The 23191-nt window shown below is 34.4% G+C and overlaps 3 protein-coding genes across 5 annotated transcripts in view; 2 read left to right on the top strand and 1 right to left on the bottom strand.

Moving 5' to 3' along the window:
• Positions 1–189: 189 nt before the first annotated feature.
• On the bottom strand, positions 190–6867 carry DNApol-alpha180 (DNA polymerase alpha catalytic subunit). The gene is made up of 24 exons (XM_065345949.1): positions 6353–6867; positions 6100–6284; positions 5681–6031; positions 5278–5616; positions 5052–5213; positions 4790–4981; positions 4541–4717; positions 4267–4474; positions 3917–4191; positions 3735–3851; positions 3585–3649; positions 3391–3509; positions 3191–3315; positions 2895–3113; positions 2682–2828; positions 2498–2606; positions 2282–2421; positions 1904–2106; positions 1565–1829; positions 1215–1489; positions 1069–1132; positions 833–964; positions 649–768; positions 190–565 (listed from the first exon to the last, which is right to left on the bottom strand). The coding sequence occupies exons 1-24, from the start codon at positions 6549–6551 to the stop codon at positions 341–343; spliced, it is 4413 nt and encodes a 1470-aa protein (XP_065202021.1). The 5' UTR covers positions 6552–6867; the 3' UTR covers positions 190–340.
• A 384-nt stretch (positions 6868–7251) lies between these two features.
• On the top strand, positions 7252–10132 carry Cortactin (cortactin). Its single transcript, XM_065345950.1, has 12 exons — positions 7252–7427; positions 7581–7738; positions 7810–7929; positions 8015–8135; positions 8210–8375; positions 8452–8573; positions 8672–8786; positions 8864–9048; positions 9123–9194; positions 9275–9662; positions 9747–9802; positions 9881–10132. Exons 2-12 carry the CDS (start codon positions 7581–7583, stop codon positions 9959–9961), a joined length of 1584 nt encoding a protein of 527 aa, XP_065202022.1. The 5' UTR covers positions 7252–7427; the 3' UTR covers positions 9962–10132.
• Positions 10133–11161: 1029 nt separating this feature from the next.
• Positions 11162–23191, top strand: part of kst (spectrin beta chain, non-erythrocytic 5 kst) — a 58335-nt gene continuing 46305 nt past the window's right edge. Inside the window, exon 1 of one of the 3 annotated variants that reach the window (XM_065345953.1) lies at positions 11162–11662. In XM_065345953.1, the coding sequence (XP_065202025.1) occupies positions 11656–11662 (7 nt within the window). In that variant the 5' untranslated portion in view covers positions 11162–11655. Of the gene's footprint in view, positions 11663–21255; positions 21405–23191 lie in introns of those variants that run through there. The other 2 variants (XM_065345955.1, XM_065345956.1) reach the window with 2 other exon arrangements.

Consider the following 23191-nt stretch of genomic DNA (forward strand, 5'->3'; position numbering starts at 1 on the left):
TAATCGTCATCTTCGATAAATAGTGTATTCCACGTTAAATAATGATTTTTTTGGTCTTGACCTATTTTATGTAAGAGTTAAAACCACCATAGGCCCGTATATGCTTCAGTTTCACGTATGTTACGTCATTCGATAAACATCAGTATGAATAATAGGAAAAACCACAAAAAAGAAAGTATCCAGTTGTAATTTAAAAATAAACGATACTTTTATTACGATTTTTGAAAAATAAATATCGAAATGAAAAAAATAAGAAAACATATACAATCTATATTCCGTAAAAATAATATTAAAACAAACATAAAACACTGAAATCACCTTCGGTTTAGAATAAAAATCACTACTTCATTAACATCTGTTTGCAAATTTCGCCAAGATCGATTATATTATAGGCATTATACTGTAAAAACTCATCAACTCGATTTTTAAGTCTTATACAGTTCTGGTAAAAAGCATTTGACGCGGTACATCTCTCATCTTTTTTCTCCAACTTACTCCTAATGTATTCGATATCAAAAAGATGTTGGAAATAGCTCAGTTGATTGTATAATTGGGATTCATCATACTGTTAATGAGAAAAAAAAAAGAAATTGAGAATAAAGGATGAAAAAATGTTCATACGATTAAAAACAACACAACAAAACTTACTTCTCTCAGCAGAGTATTTTTTGAAGCGCATGAAGGACATAAAGGTTCGAACCGTTTAGTCAAATTAGTGATCATTCTAGTACGATAACCACACGTAGGTTCTTCGCAACGCATCCAATCCTGTAATTTACTTTTTAGAGAAAAATTCACCAATGCGGACACTAAACGTGAAAAAAAAACTCACTTGGTAATATTTATGGATGAAAGATCGTACTGTTAGAAGTAATTTATTCAGCAAAAATAAACCATCCTGTACTATTGGCTGTCGATCACAACCAAGGCACCGATCAAGAGTACTATTATATTTGCCATCACTCTGCGAACAAAGAACAAACACAAAAAGAAAATCATTAAAATCCATATTTCATTATGAAAAATAAGAATTGAATGATTAAAAAAAAAAAAAAAAAAATACTTTACCCCTTTTTCGACAGGAGATTCTATCACATTAAGTTCATTACATCCCGGGCAGTTGAATTCGAACCTAAAAAGAAAAATCGTCGTCAATTTTCACATCGCAAATTACCTCAGCACGTCAAAAATTTACGTGTTTCAAAAATGATTACTTTTCGCAATTTTTGAACTTATCACTTTCATCGACAAGCATTTCTTCGCTTTCTTCGATTATCGTATCAATTCTTTTGACATAAGATGACGAGTCGAGGCCTAAAGATTCGGCTATCTGTGCAGCATCAATTCCTTCGATAGGTTCGCATAAACGAGTAATAACAGGATGAACTTGCTGCGAAAGATAATATTTTACGTCGATTTTCAAATCCGAATTGCTTTTCAGCTCATCTACGTGGTACGCTCGTTGAGTAGCTGCGTTAGTGGTGCCATCCTGTAGGAATGAAAATTTCATTTTAATTGATTGGAAATTTTGAATAAATTTGACGAAGGATCGTAATCTGATCACCTCGCATACGACGTAGAAAATTGTATCTCCTTGTTTGAATTTTTTCGTTAAATGTTGATTCATTCGCAAAGCGACTTGTACATGAGGTAAACTTTTCTTATCCGGATAATCTTCGGGATTTTTGGTCAGCTGTTTAGTAATAGCGAGATCACCGATTGGAACCGCGTTCTGTTCGAGATCGTTCTTAATATTGAGCAGTTTCGAGTGAATATTAGCCAATTTGTCTTCAATATTTTGATCACAGAGTAATTGATTCAATACGTATCTGAAACATATTTAAATTACTTATTCATTGAATTAAAGAATTTAAGAGAATTGAAATATTTTATGAAATCGTACCTTCCAGCGTTGGCTGATAAAGGAGACCAATCTCTTCTTACGACGTCTAAACCTTTAATTTCTTGTTTATTCACTAATTTATCATTAATTTTGCTAATCGTGACTGCGGCGTATTTCTTCTTTTTTAATAGCAACATGTATTTAAAAACGCCATCGATATCAAGTTCAATTTGTCTGTACAGCTTGTTTACTTCTGCTTTGATCTGTAAAAAAAAATCAGTTCACTAGATTTTTACAACTTTTTTTTCATTATAATCTTATTTTTGAAACGTTTTCAACTTTTCTAGTTGAATTTTTTTTTTTTTTTTTGAATGACAGAACAAGCCCATGAAAAAAAATTGAAGCAACATTTCCTTATGTAAACACGACGACACTTACTTTGTAACCAATTTGAAAAACTTCGTCGAAATTAGTAGAATTCGTATTTATCATCAAAGAATCCGTATCTCCATAAATCACATCAAAATTCAGTTTCTGCACCAAGTCCTTCGTATTTACTAAAATATCTCTGCCTTTAGCTACAAAACAAGAAGAGAGATTAAAATCAAAAGAGCGTTTTAACATCTTTAAATTTATATAATTCAAAAATCATACCAGTAACCATAGCAGCTAATGGCTTAGCATAAAATCTGGAATTCGGGAATCCCAAACAACCGTACATACTATTGGCAGTTAATTTCAAAGCCAGCTGCCGAATATCGTACTTCATGTAACAGAGAATTATTTTAGTAAATAGATGTACAGGAAAACGGGCCCTGAATTAATTATGAATACCAACTTGATGCTTAAGATCCGCTGAAATATCAGGTCTCGCCATTAAAGTTTTTACAGCTCGTCGAGATTCTACTAGTTTACGAATTTCAGTGGGTAGAATTCCCGGTTTGGTGGCAGAAGGAAGATGATTCATCAATACTTCAATATCTCCCTACGAATACACACCTTATTGAATTTTCTTCAGTTTTAATTTTAGAAAATTGCGCGGATGATTTACCTCGTCTATATTCATTCCTCGAACACAGACCGTCGTGAAACATATGTTAAATTCTTGAATAATGCTCGGATATAGGGAATTGAAATCCATCAACAGAATATATTTATCGTAGAATCCTTTCTTAGGTTCAAGTACTAGACCACCTTCATATTGAGGCTTACGCTTTCCTTTACCAACGACTGGTTCGGCAGTATTATCCGGTAAATTCGCTTGATCACCCTGAATAAGAATTTTAGATTTAATGACGCATACTTCAAAAATTCACGAGCGATTAGAATACAAAAAAATCTACATACTTTTACATTCTTTTTGGCATACGATTTATCGGGTACGATATAATTTTGATCATTGAAAGCGTGCAACAACAGGTATTCGTTTCGTTCTGCTCGTCCTCCCATCAGAGTACGAGATAGTATATTACCTAAGAAAAAGAGATTCCAAAAATTAATACACCACCAAGCTATACTGTCTTTTTTCAATTTTAAAATTAAATTACCAGCGATATTTGTAATTTGCAGCGATAACGGAATAACGTTCAATTTGTACATAATGCGTAAAATATAAGAAGCGTCCAACATGGTCAGTTCAATCAATTTCAAAAGGGAGGATGATGTTCTGTAAGCATGAGAATAAATTCCATTATATGTATCAAAGAAATTTCTCAATTTGTATAAAAAAAGAGACACATACTGGTACATCGATCTGATTTCTTCAGAGTTGAGATCCTTCCTAGATCCTTCTGGAATACTGAGCACCTAAAAATCGAAAAGAAATCAACATTATACTTATTGAAAAATTCCTATATGGCTGAATACTTAAGTAGTATGTATTTTATTTTACCTGTTGACATAAAGTATCCAAGTCATAACTCCTAGCTCTAATAAGTTCTTTGGCGGAAATCGTCACGTCACACAGTAAACGGCCGCATAATATATTTTTTTCAGCGAAATTACGACCCTAAAAAAACTTGGAAATGAATATCTCAACTTTTAATCTCACAATGAATCAATTATCGTGTTTACTTTTCCCAAATTCGGTGCAGTTGATCGACGTAATCTTCCCAATCGAGACCAATTCATCACTTTATTTTGCACTAGCCTATGGACCAATGTACCTATATCGAAACCGCAAATATCATGTCCAACTATTAAATCTGGATCTATCTTGTGAAATTTGGCCAAAAATAATCCAAGTAAGCCGCGCTCGGAAGTGACTTTATCCAATTTCGTAGCTTTGTAGTTGTCAAAAAATTCTTTATTGTCGTAAGGCCAAGTAGTTTTTTCTGGTTTGGTGAATGCTATCGGAAACAACATAGTTTTAATACAAGGGAAATTTCAGAATTTGAAATATTCAATCCAATAGATTTAATTACCGCAAAAATGGTGTTCAAATGGTTTACTAGGAGCTTCTCTATCAGTATGATATTTAGTCTGCACCAAACAACTTATCATGGTGATCTGATTATCCACAGATTTTGGCGGAATCGGAGTTATCCGCATGTTTAGCGCAACGACAACCAACGGAGGTGGAGGTCCACCGTCTTTGATGACGGAAATATTGCTCACATTATCACATGTAACCTATAATGAGAAAAAATTGTTTGGAAACAATGTCACATGAACTGAAATGAAAAAGTTTTCGCTTACTTCGAATTTACACCAACTGGCTAGTGGATTAGACGGAACAGGGTCGACAATTTCTAACCAACAAGGTCCTTTGATTTTTCTTTCAATGAGAAATATTTCCAGAAATGACGTATTTGTACCAAAAACACGACTGAATGTTTCACCAACACAGTCCGATGGTACAGCACTAAACTCGGGCTGGAAAATTAATGACATGATTGACCGTTGCTTTGATACACAAATAGATTAAAGAAAAAATAGTAATTTTACTTTATATCTTATTTCGAGATAATCGCTGGTATCCGGGACGTCCGAAAAATTAAATGCGTAGTTTTTACTGACTTCTTTACTTCTAAATGATGAGATTCGATACTTCGCAGTCATTCGATCATTCCATTCATCATAAACATCCCTTATGCAAACAAGCTCATCAGTTTCTTCTTTCGTTTTCAAATCCATTTTCTGAAATGAAAAAGTATTAAAAGAAAATAACAAATCAAGTCAGATGAACAGTACGAAAAATGAAGCTAACTTTTTCTCGAGGCAATAAATATATCTTCCTTTCCACATCTTTAACGGTGATGCAACAGCTGGCATATTCCGAACCTTCTACACAAACTTTGCCAAACAGATAAATTGTTCCCGGTTTGGTAAATAAGTCTTCATAAGCATCCCAATAGAAAAATCTGAATACCTGAAAATATTCCATATGTTAAAAACGTACTTGTACGCAACAATTCGTAAATTTAAAGACTTACTTTGGTACCATCTTCTTTCTCGAATAATGGCAATTTGGAACAATCAATATTAACAGATGGAATACTATCGCTGACGCAGGGACTCCACGAGGCTAATGAATCTGGTAAACTAGATTTCGAAGGTGTTTTTTTGACAACCACTTCTGAGCTGGAGCCTTTCATACCATCTTTTTCAACCACCGGCGAATTTGGAGTTTCGAATTTGACTCTGGGAACACTTCCATTCACACGACTGGAGCTACCGTTCAAAGCAATTTCTGAGTTGGAAGAATTTGAACACGAGTTTGATGGAATTTCAAGGTTCACAGGGTCGAAATCATCCTCGGGAAATTCGATAATCTGAAATATAATAATTTGTAAAACAACCGTGCCTTATCTCGAGTAAATAAACAACAAAATTTACCTCCGATTCGACTTTTTTTTCAAACACTGGTGGTGTTACGCTCCTGACTACTGTTTTAGGAATATTTTCCATTTTCGATGACGCGGAAGAACCGGAATTATCCTTTAGATCTCTTTTCGAAGGAGTTTTAGCATTGATACAATCGAAGTCATCATTTGACTGGGCTTTCACAAATGTATTGACAAAGTTGTCATCAGAAGAAGGTTGCATACGTCTATAATCATCATTCAGCGGAGTTTTCGGAGGTCTAGAGCTATATGTTCTAACGGGAAGAGGTCTTGGGCCTTTTGAACCGTATTCTTCGTCCAAATTTCCCATTAGTTCATTGAGAATATCATCGTTTTCCGTTGTCTGTAAGTTGAAACATGAAGTGAAAATACTCTACAATTTCGAATACACATTAATGAATTAAAACTCACAACTTTTTTTTTCTTGACGGGCATGTTGGCAAGCATTTTCTGTATATTGCCTTTCGGAGGTTCTACTTTCTTATGAGCACCAGTATAATCTCTTTTTTTACTTTTACGATCTTTCTGTATACTTGCTTCGTCTAGATCATCGTCAAAGATTTCGCGGCCGTCTTCAACGTAGCCTTCAGTTCCAACTGAAACAGCAAAATAACCATTAGTACAGCTCCAAGGAAGTACAATTTATACACATAATTTTCATTACAATCATCAACAATCCAATCATCTTGCTGCCGTTTCAAGACGTTTTCAGTATATTCTTCTTCGGTTACTTCTTCATAAACATTTTCCATTGGGCCGACGTCGACTTTATGTTTGCCACCGCCGCTTTTCAACTGCTTCAATCTCTCAAATGCCATCATTTTGCCGGCAGATCCGGTCTTTTGCCGTTTCGGACGCTCCATTGAGAATTATTCTTAAGAAAAATCGATGTTGAACAAACGCAGTTAAGATACAGATATAACTTGGAATTGAAAGCAGGGTCGATGAGGTATTACTCTTCCGTCGGGATTCTAAAAATCAACTTCACACTTCCAACAAATCAATCACTTTTGAAACGTTTGCACATATGAAACTATAGAACAACACCATTACATTGATGAAATAAATTATTACACTGATCAAAAACCATAGTTTTGTCTCGATAAAAAGCATTTTCTAATAGAAAAACATCAGCTGAAGATTGATTTTGCTGCTTTCTTATCCATTTTATTTTTTTACAAGTGGCGGGAAAGAAATTTTTCGAAATGTTGTTTTGACGTTTGGGTTTGCAATTGCAAGTTTCGTGCGACTCTTTTGACAACAAAGTGACCAAATAATTCAAATCTAAAGCTAATTGTTTTTTATTTTTACTACAGTTTTCATCCTTTTTGTAAGAAAAATGTCAGTTATTTCTATATATTGAGATAAAAAATTGATTAATTTATCCTCAATCGCTCAAAATAATCAAAAAACAATTAACAAAGAGAAAAGGTTGGAGTTTTAATTTTTGCGTTGTTCAAACGCGATCTTAGCACTCCTTCAGTCCACCATGAAAGATATAAGCTCGCAACATTTTTGCGTGTGGTGGGGCGGGATAGGCCAATGACTCACGGATGACTCTCCCATGTATTGTTTTCGTTATCAGTTCAATATTTTTTCATTCGAAAGTTCGAAAGTTTTTCTTCGAAAAGTGAATGATGTGATACCTAAAACTTTGCTCATCTTTCTTTTTTCCTTGTTCATTCAGTATTTAAATCTCTGAGTTACTGTCGTTTTAGTGTTTTGTATTCTTGTTCAACGTAAGTGTTATTTCCTTGAGAAAATTGTAATCGTATAGCCATAATAATCGTAAACACCTGTGGTCTTTCTACTCTTCCAACAATGATGATGTCATAATATTATTGCTGTGCGATAGAGGAATATTTAATTTTCTTCTGTTTAAACTTTTACAGATGTGGAAATCCACCATAGGCGCCAAATTAGATATTTCTTCAAACGCTGATGATGACTGGGAAACAGATCCGGACTTTGTCAACGATGTCACCGAAGAAGAACAACGCTGGGGTTCAAAAACTATCCCAGGATCTGGTCGTATGGGAGATGCAATCGAGTGCGTTCTTTGTTTTATACTCATGATTTGTTACATTATTCTATTCTTATTTCTATAAATGTATTTTGCAGTATGATTAAGCTACGTGATGAAGTAGCACAAGCTGACGCCCAGAAGAAAAAAAAAGACAATGAAAATGGGCCTAAAGCCGCCTACGGTTATGGTGGGAAATTTGGAGTGCAGTCAGATCGGTAAATTTGCTATTCATTATTATTTTGATTCTTTTCACTTAATTTATAAACTTGTAATCAATTCAATTGAACATATTTACTGTAGAATGGATCGTAGTGCTGTTGGGCACGATTACGTCGCTAATGTGGAAAAACACGCCTCTCAGGTCGACTATCGAACTGGCTTCGGTGGTAAATTTGGAGTGCAATCAGATAGAGTTGATAAAGTAAGATGCAAATAATGAGAACTATGTTTGTTTGCTAGAATGCTATTACTCAAACAGAGGCGATCTGTTTTCAGTGTGCTGCAAATTATGATAGTGTAGAAAAACTTCAAAAACACCCTTCCCAACAAGATTATGCTGCTGGTTTTGGTGGCAAATACGGTATTCAAAAAGACAGACAAGATAAATGTGCCGTTGGTTGGGATCATAAAGAAAAGATTGAAAAACACGAGTCACAAAAAGGTATGTACCAATACTCGAAAATTTAACGAACATTAGTTACAGAATTTTATTACATCGGCAAATTTTTGTTGGATAGATTACGCTGTTGGTTTCGGCGGTAAATTTGGTGTTCAGAAAGATCGACAGGACAAATCAGCGGTTGGTTACGATCACGCTGAGAATATTTCTCAGCATCATAGTCAAATTGACCATAAAAAAGTAATGTTCTCAACATTTGTGTTTTATTATGTTTTCTTCGCCTCTATTCGTAAAACGCGAATACTTATAATACCTATGTGCATTATTTCGTGTTGCAGGGCTTCGGAGGGCAGTTTGGTGTTGAAAGCGACAGAGTTGATAAATCTGCTCATGATTTCAATGATCAGGCCGAACAAGTTGGCACGAAATATGAAAAAGAAAAGCCATTGATTGGTACGTGTAGCATTTCAACTGATTTAATTTGTATCATAGATAAAATGATATTGAAATAACCCTTGCTGTTTTTGTAGGCAGTGTAAAACCTTCGAGCCTTCGGCAGAAATTTGAAAATTTAGCGAAGCAATCTGAAGCAGAAATTCAAAAGAAGAAAGTAGAAGAGCAAGAAAGACGGCGCTCGAGAGATTTAGTGGAAAAAAAAGAAGCCAAAGAAAGAGAAGAAGCAAGACTTAAAATGCTCAACGAAAAAGAAAAAGAAGTAAAGCGATCTTATGTTTTTATTTTGTCAGCTAATTCGTACGGTAATATTGATCTTTATTTCTCTCATTTCAGGAACAGCGAAAATTGAGCGATTCTCAGACTAAAAAAGACGATGTTGCTGTGAAAAATGAATCTAGTATTAAAGTTAGTAATACGATTTCTCAATCGAAATTGTTTTCATTTTCTAAAGCATTTTATATCTAACTGTACGAAATTACTTTCAGGATAATATTTTCCTTAAAAAAGACGTTACTTCCAAACACGAAGAACCACCTAAAACAATTTCAACCCAACCGAAAGTAGAATCTAAACGACTCAACGAAACAGAAAAAAATTTAATGAATAGCATGATGAATTCTCCATTATTGAGTAACGATGTCGACGATGACAAACATGAGTCTTCCAGCGACTTTGATGATGGAGAACCAACTCCTCAGATACCTGAAAAACAAGTCCAAACTAACCAGTTGAATAATACCATCGATGAAACTCAGAACCATGTCGAAGAGTCTAAACCAGATGAAACTAATGAAAAAGAAGACGGACAGGTTTCCGAAATTGATATCATCGATACTGGTTTTAAAGCTGTAGCTCTTTATGATTACCAGGCGTGTAAGTAGTCGTTCTTGTTGCTTAAATTTGAATGATGCCGAAATCTAAGAAATCACTTACCATCTGTTTGCATGAATTTTTCAGCGGCTGAAGATGAAATTTCATTCGATCCTGATGATACAATCACTCATATTGATATGGTGAGTGTTTTTTTCTCTCTTTTTTTTTTTATTTTCACTGTTTTATAATGACTAATGCGATGTGTTTAATGATTACAGATCGATGAAGGATGGTGGCGTGGCTACTGCAAAGGACAGTATGGCTTGTTTCCAGCGAATTATGTTTCCCTTCAACAATGATGTGGCATTTCTTTTTCATTTTAATCATTTTTAAAATAATTTTTACGTTTTATATCTTGCTATTTTATCATATTATTGTTGAAACTAGTGCAATATCCATAATATCGTTTTCCAATTTTTATAAAATCAAAAAAATAAGTTAGTAAAAATTCGATATCTTTGTTCTTACAATTTGTTTTTACTTTCGTAATATTATTGCCATTATAGTTGAAATTATTTCATATGTGAAATTTTTCTCCTCAGTTTGAATGAAAACGACGAGCTTCAGTTGCAGTTTGAAAATGTGTTGAACTTCGATGAAAGTGAAATACGTACCGTACCTCCTAAAGGCGAGTAATAGTCTGTGAAGGGCTTAATTTTTCAAAAAATTTTCTAGGGCAACTCAATTTTATAAATTCAAGGATATCAAAATTTGATAAAATGCATTTTAGCAGATTTTTTCCTGTCAAGGTTCACCATCATCTTTATGACGTATCATGTTATAGCCTTGGAAAGAAGTGATCTCCGTGGACAGAGAGAAGAAAGAAAAGTACCCTTACGAAATTTCAGAAGTGAGAGATACGTCGATCAACGTTTTTGGAGCTGGGGTACTACTTTCACCTCTGGATCTTTTTTTTTGATTTATTTTGAAAAAATATATTCTTTTCACGCAAGTAACGTTTATTTGCATTGGTTAGAAATTAGTCCCGTTACTAGCCCTTCCCATTGGTGTTACCAATATTTTGGCTTATTGGCTTTGATTTTTTTGAATCGATTTGAACAGAAGCAATCAAACACTTCTACGACGTTACTATTGAGTTTGGATTCCAAGTACGAGTATTGCATGAAGTGGAAGTGTAGGTGGAGTATGCAGGCATACGACATCAAAGAATAACCATCAACCTTGTTACTTGGTATGAGAAGTATCAAAGCATCTATCTGACATTCAAACGTTATTCAATGAGTGAAATTTTGGCAATTTGTCTTATTTTTTATCGCAGACCGGCGAAGTGGATGTCGAGCGCATAATTTTCAGCATGCTCGACACCGGATCATCATAATGATATTAAAGAATGAAAAAAAAAACGTTGAAGAGTAAAACATCGAATGGCATAACCCTACTATTTATTCATTCAGTGCACCTGATCAGATACACCGTTGAAAAACACGCCACTACTACCGCCATGAAATACGAACTGTTCGACAATGAATGCCTGAGTGCCTGTAGTAGTTTCAGTAGTACCTGTGCCTGACTGCCATGCTCGCCGCGTTCGTTTAGTTCGTTTACGTTTGTCATCTACTACTATGTGCCTTCCAGTATGTGGCGTACGTTAGATGCTTGTTTATGCGTACTTATTCGTTCCCGGTATTTAAACACATGTTGAATTGTTTGTATTTTAGCTTTATTTTTACCCAATTTTAATATCATTTTGTGCGAATTTCGTTTATCGTGGGTGTGCGGTCTGTGTGTATTGTTTTAACTATTGTGATTAGTGAGATAAGTCGTATATTGTTGTGCACTGTGCAGTGTTCGCGAAAATAGTAGTGATTTTTCAAGTGCTAAACTTACATAATTACTCCATTATCATGGATTAAGACGTTGATAAAGAGATCATTTTAAACCGTGGATTGTAAGTTTTAATTGGTTATAATTATTTGCTTGGTGTTGTACAATTTCTTCCAGTCCTTCATTTGTTGTGGAAAATCCGTAGCTTATGCCAAGTATGTTTCATGTGTATTTGCTGATATAGGTATATTGTATCTTGTAGTGTTATTATGCTTATTGCGTGTGACTGTGTGAGATGAGCAGTCTTCCAGAGCGTTTTGGAAACATTCAACATGTGGTTGAATTTTCATTCGTGTGGCTATCTCAGCTTCCTATTTTGCTAATTGTTGTTTGTTCGGAGCGAATCGAAGGCGCGAAAAATTCATTATCGATTAAAAACTCGATGACAAAATCATTTTACAGCATAGTATTTTCCAAAAAACTGCAATGGTCCAGCCTCTAAGGTTTTTTGAGGCTTGAAATTCAGTGATAAGTCTTGGGTTACGCTTCAACTGTTGATCTTTTTCAGAAATACTTACTCTTCTAACTGTTTACAAAGACGTTGTTTCACTATTTTTGAATCGCTTGGCTGTATTTGGTGGCAGCTTATTCGAAAACTTAGCTGTGGATCGTAAATGGCTACATTTCATCAGTTGCTATTCAAGTGGTAAAAGGGTAAAACTTCACAACTTTTGATATCAAATTTTGATTTTGAACGACGAAAAACACTAATTTAAAGTTTAATCTTACAATCCTGGATTTTGCTCTGCGGTGAGAGGGGTGAGAGCTGCCAGTGTCTGGGGTACCAATTTTTTCTCTCGTAGTTCATGTGAAACTTAAGTTTCAGATCTCAAAAATTGATTGATCATTATCATTAATGTAGGTACCTACTTCTTTTTCACCTTCATTTTCTCAGCCATATCAATAAATATTGCACATCATTTATAAACAATTTTGAATAATTTTCAAAAATTGCTTCAAAGTTGAAGTAAACTCGATGGCAACCGGTTTCGTGCTCTCAGGATGGGTAGTTGGGTACTTATTTAATGATCATTTTTGGGAAGCCGTATAACGTCGTGATTGTTCAATTTCCTTGTAATATTCGATGACAATTTCCGTAAATAAAAGTAAAATTGAAGTTTTATGGCCATCGATAATGTTCATGATTCCTAGTATTTATCATTCTGTGCCAGCGATTGTTATCAATTTCTGATTTGGCTGCGAAGTGTGCGAGTCTATCGAAGAGGAAGAGGTGCAATTTCCTCGATGGAAACGATCAGTTGGATACTGGAATCTTTAATTAATTAATTAAAACGTAGCATATTATAAGAACTCGAATCAAAACGGAAGTCGAGAATTCAGTCAACTTTTTATTCGCAAATACTACTCAGTGAATGGGCCACTGAACTATTCAAATTATTAAAAAACAATTAAAGATAAACAACTCCGTAAGAATATGAAAAGAAAGTAAATCGAAACAAAAAAAATGTATATTTGTAAAATCTATAACAGCTCGGCGAATAATTACACTTTCTACATTATAAATTGAAAATAATAAATTAAAAGCGGATTGGGAAGCATAATGGTAAAGGTATGAGTGATTGTGTGCGTATATACGTCTATACATTAGTTCCCAGCATTGAATGAAAAGAAGCTATTTCAGAAGTTGCGGCACATTGACCTCAATAATTCAACTAATTATGGAAAGTTGTTTACGAACGACGAATAAAATTATATAGGAAAGTGTCCCGTTAATGGAATAGGAAATTTAGATTCGCCATGGCCCTGAAAAATCCGCATAGACAACTCGTCGACGTGTGCGGATTGTTTAAGGGTATACGAGTTATCTTTTCAGCATGAAGAAGATCCAAAAATCCTTCGAGAGAATTTGTTCAACTTCGAGAGATGAAATTCTAATTGGGATAAAAAACGCGGGAACATAGATACATCAGTTGGGAATTGTTGTGAATCGGCGGATGTTCCAAATGGCTCACAATCAGTATGGTCGTGTCGTAGTAGAGGTTGTAATTCGATAGTAACGTTTTGAGGGATTCTGTTGTCGGAGACGAAGGGCAGTTGTTCTACGAGTAAGAACCAGTTTAAAGAACTGTATAGGTGGTCACTCCTGGTAAGGGGAGTAGGATAATTAAGAGCCTTAGGCTAGTCAGCATTCCACTACACTATACGTTAAACTCCCTGTTTGCCCATCTCGCTTTTTCATTTGTTTTTATAACAAGTTCGCCGTATTTTCTCAAATAACGCCCTGAACCGATCACAATCTCAAAAATAGATTTACGATTTTACTCGTTAGAAAAATTACTCATTTGGTTTCGATAGTCGCTAGCGAGTATACATGCACGTGATTAGGTAATCGTGTTACTTATTTATTTTTGTTTCGGTGTTTGCTTGGATGTGATTATCGTTTTTGAAAACTAAGAGAAAGTGTCGAGGGCTTTTGGATTTTTTTTTCAATTTTTGCAAAAGTTCCTTCTCAACAATGGTTTATTGATCTGGAATTGTTTATATACGAAGGCGACTTTACGGGATAATTAATGGGTGCTATATGCGGGTGGCTTTTGAACAATGTTCGTGCTTGATAGAAGTTTATTAAACTATTGTGAATATCGTTTAGTGTACGTAAAACATAAATATACTTCCGGCGGACTTCTTGAATGTCAATTATACTTGGTCGTTTGTTGATTATGCAGCTCATTGAAATTTCCAGTGATGCAGTATAATTGATGTCTTCGGAGCCGACTCCTAGATTGATGTCAGAGTAATATCTACGTATTTGTCGGTTTTTCTCGTCAATTTTATGCTTTGTGATAAATTTTATGTTCTTTATCCTCAGATGATGATAAGAGTACCTACTTTCATTTTTATCATGAAAAATGTTGACATAATTTCATGCTGTGTCATTTTGTCGTTCATCTTCGAAAATTGAGTAAGGGATGAGAATGCTTCTTACGAGATCCATTGTAAACTAGACCCCCCGGCCCCCTTCCATCACCTGAATCTTCAAAACTTCCTTGCGTAAGGTGAGTAATGTTTCACAAAGGTTTTTCAGATGGATCTTCCCTCCTATTTCTACTGAACATCACTGAAACTTCCAGCCTTACTACTCTAAAGTGGACCATTTTCTAAAATAATTCCAGCAAGCTGGAGAGCTGGAAAAAGGCCAACCTTTGCTGGAAGTTTTTGATTTTATCGACCAGTCCTGAATTGAATTAAAGATTGACATTAGTACCACTCTACATAAACCTACGTTGCGTCAGTCATTCAATTATTTTAATAGCAGAACAGTCGCATTACAATAAGAATAATAGAGGGAACTCAATAACTCTAAATTAATCTGGAAAGCTAAAATTTGGTATGCATCTTATTATCGACCCTTCGAATCGATTGAAAACGGAATCGAACCGTTTTGAGCAGTTCTGGAGCCTCCAGCAAATTTTTGAAAGTTGAAATTTGCATTGAAACCTAATTTCAACATGCTAAGTCGATTAAAGGTAATTTCAAGGCGTTTTGGGACTTCCAAAAAAAAGCTGTGCGTTCTAGAACGGCTTGAAACCACATTCAAGCGACTCAGCCTGTTGAAATCAGGGGTTTAAATAAATTTCAGCTTTATTTCCAACTTCATTTGACATAATTTCATGTAATTTCTAAAAATATGATTCGGAACCGTTTTTAATTGATTCGGAAGATTGAAAATAGGGTGTACGAGTACGTATGCCAAATTCCAGTTTTCTAGACTAATTTGGAAAAATTTTGATCCCCCTCCCCATTTTTGACCCAAATTTGATTTTCCAAAATTCACGAAAAACAAAAAATGCATTTCAGTGCATGAAATTTCAGCTCGTAAACCAAGTATTTTTGCGTGCGATTTCGATTTTTTTTGTCCAGTTCGAAAATTTTTCTGCCAATCGAGATGCCTGTACCTATCCCTCTTGTGGAAGGTCAGTGGTGAGGCGGAAGTCGATCTTTATCCTCAATATTTCAAGGAAAAGCCGTAGTATGGCGATGGAATTATAAGACAAATATCGAAAAAATTCACTATACAAACAATTTTGTGATGTTTCGTCTGTTGATCAATTTTTCTCTTTGAAAGTCGAGTATAGGTACCTGGCTGAATACTTTGACTAGTCGTATTTTTTTAAAACGTATACTGACTACTTGAAAATTATGCCCTCTGCTTTATCTGCAGTTAATGTATGTATTCCTAAATAAACATGACAGTTTGAGATAAATTGTGAAAAAATTGTGTAATCAATGCTCATTGTTGACACTTCACGACTTTATTCTGCATATTGTAGATCTGTCTCTATGGTGATGTACGTAGTAGAGACATTACAACATTATCCTATATTTACACGTTACATGAAGGTAAATTTTATTGTTATTAGCAACATTTAACGTAAGTTATACATACTACATTGTTGACTAATTACAGCTGAAACACAGAAAGTACAGGTGTATAGGTGACAAACATAGGTTATTTTACGTTCGATTAAATTAAAATTTAATTATTTCCGTTAAAGGCTCGAAATGTTTTATTTTTTATAAGGTTATCATTTCTTCATTTTGGTGCTATAGTTGAAGTGTAGAATTAGATGCCTCAGTTCCTTATGTAATGTTAGGATTGAATATGTACTTCGATATGGTAATTACCATAATTAATCGGTTATATTGATCGATAATGCTGCTTTAAATTATAAACTGTTGCGGTGGTTCTGATTTGATGGCGCGTCATGATATTGAATCGATTTGAATTTCAATTGATAAAGTTAAACCCGATGATTTCTTCGTCGATGAGTAGGTACGTAGGTTTGTATATTCGTCAGAGGTGTTCAATATTCAATAGGAAATGGGCGAAGGGAGACGACAGCGGAAAAATGAAAGATTTAAATCAGTGGAACCTGCATAGCTGTAAAATGTTACGCGAATAAAAATGCAAGTTGATGTACCAGCTGTATGCACGATGTGCAAAATACCCGCGGTTAGAACTGTAGAAGTCGGTCGATGGGTAGGTAAATTGATATACATATGCGCGATGATAGGTACGCGAATAAATACGAATCGAGAGATTAAGGCGAATATATACATGTTTGATCACAAGTTGAAATACAGGATAGCTAAAAACATACTACTATACATCGTGTAAATATACATTTCAGTCACAGACTACTCGGATTCCGTTATATCAACTAGTTGGCGGTTCTGGCGAGCGCCAAGTTCGGAAATGATTATGTGTATGGATGCCTATAGAGTGCCCACTACCCACGTTTCTCCAGTTAGTTGTCCAGTTCACGAGGAATTTCATCGACTGTTTTTGGTCGTTAGAAGTTTACCATCGCGTTCATTCTACGTGATATATGCGAATGAATTGTAAGATTAAAAGGTTTATTATGGCTTCGCATATTATCGCGTAATTCCTATTGGTTTGTTCAACTTTTAACATTTGTTAGCCAATATGACCTGGTCACATTATATGGAATTTTTTCATATTATAGCCGAGTCATTGTTTTTTATTTGCTACCATTTTTACGTACTAAGGAAAAATATTGAAAGTAGGAAAAAATGCGTTCGAGATATTTTGTTGCTTTGTTCGACTAATGGAAGGAAATATTTTGTAGTGGATTAAGGCTAATTTCCTTGACATTTTTTAAAAGTTACATGTTGAAAAATTTAAAGATACTTATTGAGAATTTCTTTGAAAATGAAACGTTTAAGTGAGCTATACGTAGGTACCTTTGTGCACGAAAAAACTAGAGATCTCAAGAAGCTTTAGGTATGCTTTTAATAGTTTTTTTTAAAAATTGAAAGTGACAAATTTTGAAAAGTAAAGTTAGCTGTTCAATTTCTGCGAGAAGTTGGGAGATGGGTATTTTTTATACCAAAAAGTCATATTGCGATTCTGCGAAAGTAGGTATTGCTATTAAATTTTGAGAGGTGAGGCATTTTGAAAATTATGTTCAAAAAAGTTTATTATGAAGCAAAATTTTTGATCAACTCAAATTTTGACTGCCGAAGTTGATTTTTCGATTTTTGGCGAATTTTTAAAAATGGCGGAAATAGTCTCGTAGTGCATTTATTTCCTACAAAAAGAGTAAATATTGAGATAAAAAATCAATAGTTCAGTTTATATTCTAAAATCAACCCCCCCCCCTCCACAAATCGATTGCCACTATTTCGAGTCGATCTGGAGCCTCCAGAAAAAATTCATATTTTTTCTCAGAAATTTTAAACCACGTCAGAACACGTTGTAAACAACTTTAGCTGCTGAACATTCAGTTTTGTGATAATTTCGACATCGCGAATCGATTAAGTCAAATAAGAAGCAAATCCGAAGCGACTAGTTGGAAGTATATTTTTTCACAATGCAAAAATCTCAAATCGGAAAAAATTTAAAACCGTCACTTTTTTGTACAAATTACCCATATTTTTTTCAAATTTCTGAAGTCGAATTCCCGAATCAATTGCCATCATTTTTCAAATGGTCCGACGAAGCCTCCACTTCCAGCAAAAATTGACGTTATGATGCGTCGCCAACTTTTTTTTTTCAAAATTACAGTCATATTTTATTTAAAATTTCAGAGAATTCGAATTCTGTTGAAGAAAAGTGGGAAATGAATTCTTTTTGTCCAGTAACTAATCAAATTGCATGAGATCTTTGATTAAGATAGTTTGTGGGAGACGATGAATGGAACCTTCTATTTTTTGCATTATAATGAGAATGAAGGTAAATGTGAGATGAGGATTTGGTTTAGTCATCTTTTAGGGTTTTGATTCAATTTCAAAAAAAAAACAAAACAAATATCAATTGAATTTTATCGACCCTGTTTCATAACCTTCCTCAATCCTCACTGTGGTAATTTCCGAAAATCTCCACGAACAAACTAATTTATTCCTTTCAGTATGGACTTTGTTTACTTCATTCGCATATATTCGCCCAAAAAATTCGAACTTCCTGTCACTGTTAATTTCCCAGCCAAATGAACAATACGTATGTATGCATATTATGACGTTAATACGTTGACACGTACACTTCAACGACGAAAACAACCTCATCTGCAGGTTAATTTCGCATCACGAAGCCGGCGAATTTTTCAAACAATCATACGAATTTTTAAAAAAAGAGAGACCGCATATTTTCGAGTGTACAGGTACTTGGATTCGTATTTTTATACGTAGTACGTCTACGTACGTATCAAACACTCGAAATATTTTATCTCACAGAGTCGAGTCGAGTCGTTTAAAGGGAAATAAAAACGAAGACCGGAGAGGAGACCGCTAAATCACAACCAGTTAAAAGAGTAAGCAAACGAAAATATTTCGAGATATATTACCGTTAGTCTGAAGAGAATGGTACCTGCATAGGTATTAGGTGGAGGTACCTGTACACTGCACAGGTACTCGGCATATATTCGTATATAAACGTATGTAGCATAAATCGATTCCAGTGACATGAACGGTGGAGGGCGTTATTCAATAAATCGGCAACGGCTCATTATTGTACGCATGGACATTGCATGCTTATTTCTTGGTGACCATGTATATTATGCTATGATAATTTACCTACTGTGGCTGTATCCTTGTATAGTAAAATGTACAATAGAGAGTAAACTACTGGTTGTGGCGTAGCTGAATATACTCGCGAGTCTGTCTGCCTCTGTACTTCACATGTATACTGTTTAGATGAGTTATTTACCTATACCTATTACCTACATGTTCATCATTCATATTGACACGACACGATGTAGCCGTTAGCTCATAAAATGTACGCCGCATAACGTCCTGTGAATTTTTCCTCATTTTTTTTCGAAAATATCGTGAGAAAGATTTGATAGAGAAGTAATGACAACGCGTAATGATCATGTGGTCATCAACACGAAAAGATCGTATAGTTCATATAGGTGCTCGTAGTGCTTCAACCTGAGTAGGTAGGTACTTACTTCTTTCACGATTCGCTCTTTTTAAAGAAGAGTTTTAATTTGCTAAGCTGCGTGATCGCGTGAAAAAATTAGGATTTAAATCATGTACCAGGTACCTATAGCAGTGAATTCATTTTGTGATCGGTGACCCAATTAAAATCATCAGTGGTATCTTAATCTTTTATCGTAGTTATAAAATCATTAAGACTTTATTGTAGGTATCTACGTGTTATAAATTATGTGTTTACGTTATTGCAACGTCAAAGTATCTATCAATAGGTAAATATACGAGGTGTCCTAGTTTGGATCAACGACTCATCACTCGTCAAATACATATCAATAGGATTTGTTGAGACGATAAATAGATTTTTCATTCGGTTTAAATTTTAATAGTTCATGGAGAGGAGCTATCTAGAAATATATCCAACTTGCAGAAGAATTTTCGGCTTGAATGGAGAAAAATTGAAAGAGTGTGCGAAAACCCCCCTCCCTTCCAACAAACCCCTTCCCACCGGTTGGAAAATTTTTAAAGTGGATACAAAGAAATTGAGACTTGAGAGCATCCAAAAATATGGTACCTGACTTTCTCGATTTTTAAAACTTTCTTTGACTCAGTTTTCTTAAAAAATAAATTTCTTAAAATTTGGTTAAAAAGCTGAAATTTGATGTGTATTACCCCTACATTCGATGTCCTGAATCAATTAGTAGTAATTTCGAGCCGTTCCGGAGCGTTGGATTTTTCAGGTTTCAAAAAAACTCATAAGAATCGTCCAAATGAGATTAAACACCTGCAAAATCGGATATTATTTTTTAGTTTTTTTTTCAAAGAGGCCTTGGAGAAACATGAGGTATGGATTTGAACGAGAAAAAAAATATATTTTAAAAATTTGTGTCTGGATGGATCGAAATAAGTAATTGCCAAAACTGACAATTGAAACTTCCTGCTCTATATATGTATTAGGTATAAATAGGTACACAAATTTTATCAATGTTTTTCTATAATGATGGATTTCTAGAAAATTGTCTCAAATTTCGATTTTTTGCCTAAAAATCTTATTTTACCCTTCTTTTGAACAAATCTCGGCCATGTCACTGTACTGGAGAAGTTTTCGAATTTCACTGCCATAACCTTATCAATCAAAATGGGACACCCGATGTGTTGAATGTGTACAAACACGTAGGTATCCATGCCTTGTGCAAACAAGGTACCTATAGGTAAATAAATACATATTTCTTCTCTGGAATACCTACTTTCAATTTACCACGGTGTGAATCCTCATGTCAGTATCAGGGTATCATAAATATTCAATAATTGACCCGAATTGTTATTTTATCTCGTTACTAAGTCAACCATAAATATTGATTCGCCGGTACTGATAAGACGCTTATCAATGATCATGTCGGTCTGAAGCTGAACTTCCGCAAGAAGTGTTAACTTGAGGCTTTCTCTTGCATAATACATTATTCCCGTCTTCGTCTTCGCAGATAATGCCCGCGTCATTAAGCAAATCTAATGCACGACTGGTTATTCAAATTCGTTATGAATTAAAAATTAAATCTTTTTACTCGATTTACGAAATTCCTATATCTACTTACTCGTGTTCGAGATAATGGTTATTATATTTCGTATCATTCTCGTGCCATGCTTAAGTCATTGTGATGCTTATCATTTTTCTGTAATTCAAAGTAAATAGAATTATCATGTTTTGTTTCTTTTCTTCATAGACATTATTTGCGTTGAGTTTCTTATCTTTTAAAGTGTACCTAATGTGTAATTATTTCACGCCTATGTGCTTCCAAATGAATTTTCTAAACGTTATTTTTTCGAATTAGTGCGTTGATGGTTTATTGAAGCAGTTTTATCTTCAAATTACGTACGTATTTTGATTGTTGCGAAGTGATTGGTGATCGTGTCTCAAATTTTTGGATGAAAATATTTTATTTTTGGAGCTGATGAGGTGCTTGTGAGATCTGATTTGATGTAGAGGTAAATGTTATTTTTGTTGTTTTGAACTAAAAAAATCAATTTTCCATTTGAATTTTTGAATTTTATACAATAAGCTTACCTGGAGTCTAATCTACGAGTACTAGAACCAGAATAGAAACGGCGGCATTGATAAGGAGAAATGAATATGTCTGCCTAGTCATGAAAGTCATAAAAAAGAAAAAAAATACGATGAATATTTTCGATGTTGAAATTGTTGAAATACATAATAATTCTTTATTATTTACGAAGATAGCAGTGAGACTGTTGTTGATCGTCCATTTGAGTGATCTAACCTCGCTTTACCTCTCCATACTTGACTTGTGTCCAGTGGACAACATTTTTAGACGAGTTGTAGCATAGAGTGAGAATGCATCAATTCATGCGAATTTTTCAATTCCATCTTCCATAACAAAAAAGAAGGAGAAAGCAACGGGGAGAGTGAAATTAACGTATGGGAAAGCTATTTTGACTTCAGGTATTTATAAAAGAGAAGTGAAGAAAGGGTGTTAAACCTCCTCATCTCACCGCCCCCTCCCATAAAAAAATCAAAAATTAATCACACCTCACTGATGGAAAATTAATTTTATGCTCTCCAGTTTGATTTCTCTTCATTTTTTTCGTAGAACCCTTAGTTGTTTCTGTTTTTTTTCATGAATTTTTTATTATGGAAAAATTGAAAAAAAATGTCAATTTTTTATGACAGGAAATGATAAAAACAAAAGATGCCATGAAATTTAATTGTAAAGAATGAAATTTCCCATAAATAAAATATGATTTTTTCCCCTAAGAAACTATATTTCAAGTTCAAACTAAATCATTTATTTTTGATGAAGCTTTTGACTTTTTCAATTTCTTCATCACAAAACATCAAGTTTTGAGAATAACTTATGGTTCTCAAAAAATGAAGAGAAACTAGGAGAAACAAATTTAGAGCATACAATTTTTCATCTGAAAAGTGTTTTGTCATTTTCAAGGAGGTTTTTGTTTTTAGCGTACTTCGAGCAAAAATTAGAAAGCTCGATTTTGATGAACGATTTTCCAATTGGAATTTGTTCACCTCAAAAAATCTCGTTCTTGGCAAATTCTTTCATTTCTACAAAATGATTTTTCTTCCAGTGTGAATTAAAAGTAACCTGTGGATCCCCCCCCCCTCGAATGCATCATTGCTCCAAACTATCAAAAATTTTGTTTTTCTCATTCTTTTTCAATTGATTTTGCAATCGAAGTAAACAAGAAATTCCGTGAAATTTCAAGATCATTTATGAAGTAGGTACGCAGAACGCATGTCTCCAACAATGCGTCTTACTTATGTTCATTTCAGGATGGAAAAAATAAATAAATAAAAAAGTATATGAAACCATCTGCATTTTGTAGCACGCGTGCAATGAACTACATTTGTTTTCGATCATAAACACAGCAGTTTGTTTGGTTTTGAGGGGTGATTTATTTTTTGTGCGACGTCTTTGCCGCACGTGATGAATAACTGATGGACGAAGGGGGTGCACAGTACAGTACTAGTTCGTTCATTCGATTCGATGTTATTTCGAAGCGAGTAAACAATTAACATTTGATGTTTTCTTACATAAGAACGAAATGAATCGAGGTACGAGTGAAAGAATGAAAATTTATGTGAATGGGTTCGTAGACGATGAGCTATTCTTATGGTTTATGAAAGCCTGGTAATGAGGAAACAAAAACAAAAACTCTTAAGATGTAATTTCCGTGTTATGAATCGGTTTAAATTTGAAGAGGAGGTATTATAAATCACGAAAAAAGGACCAAGGGGT

Source organism: Planococcus citri, chromosome 1 (assembly GCF_950023065.1).
Source record: "Planococcus citri chromosome 1, ihPlaCitr1.1, whole genome shotgun sequence".
In the NCBI taxonomy this organism is placed as follows: Eukaryota; Metazoa; Arthropoda; class Insecta; order Hemiptera; family Pseudococcidae; genus Planococcus; species Planococcus citri.

Bases quoted from the DNA above. Each gene is read 5' to 3' on its own strand.
- DNApol-alpha180 (XM_065345949.1), bottom strand. From the start codon at position 6,551: ATGGAGCGTCCGAAACGGCAAAAGACCGGATCTGCCGGCAAAATGATG. The intron at 4,192-4,266 runs GTAATTAAATCT...TGTTTCCGATAG, and splicing joins ATTTGAACACCATTTTTGCG to CATTCACCAAACCAGAAAAA. The intron at 769-832 runs GTGAGTTTTTTT...AGTAAATTACAG, and splicing joins TCATCCATAAATATTACCAA to GATTGGATGCGTTGCGAAGA.
- Cortactin (XM_065345950.1), top strand. From the start codon at position 7,581: ATGTGGAAATCCACCATAGGCGCCAAATTAGATATTTCTTCAAACGCT. The intron at 7,930-8,014 runs GTAAATTTGCTA...TATTTACTGTAG, and splicing joins TTTGGAGTGCAGTCAGATCG to AATGGATCGTAGTGCTGTTG. The intron at 8,136-8,209 runs GTAAGATGCAAA...ATCTGTTTTCAG, and splicing joins AATCAGATAGAGTTGATAAA to TGTGCTGCAAATTATGATAG.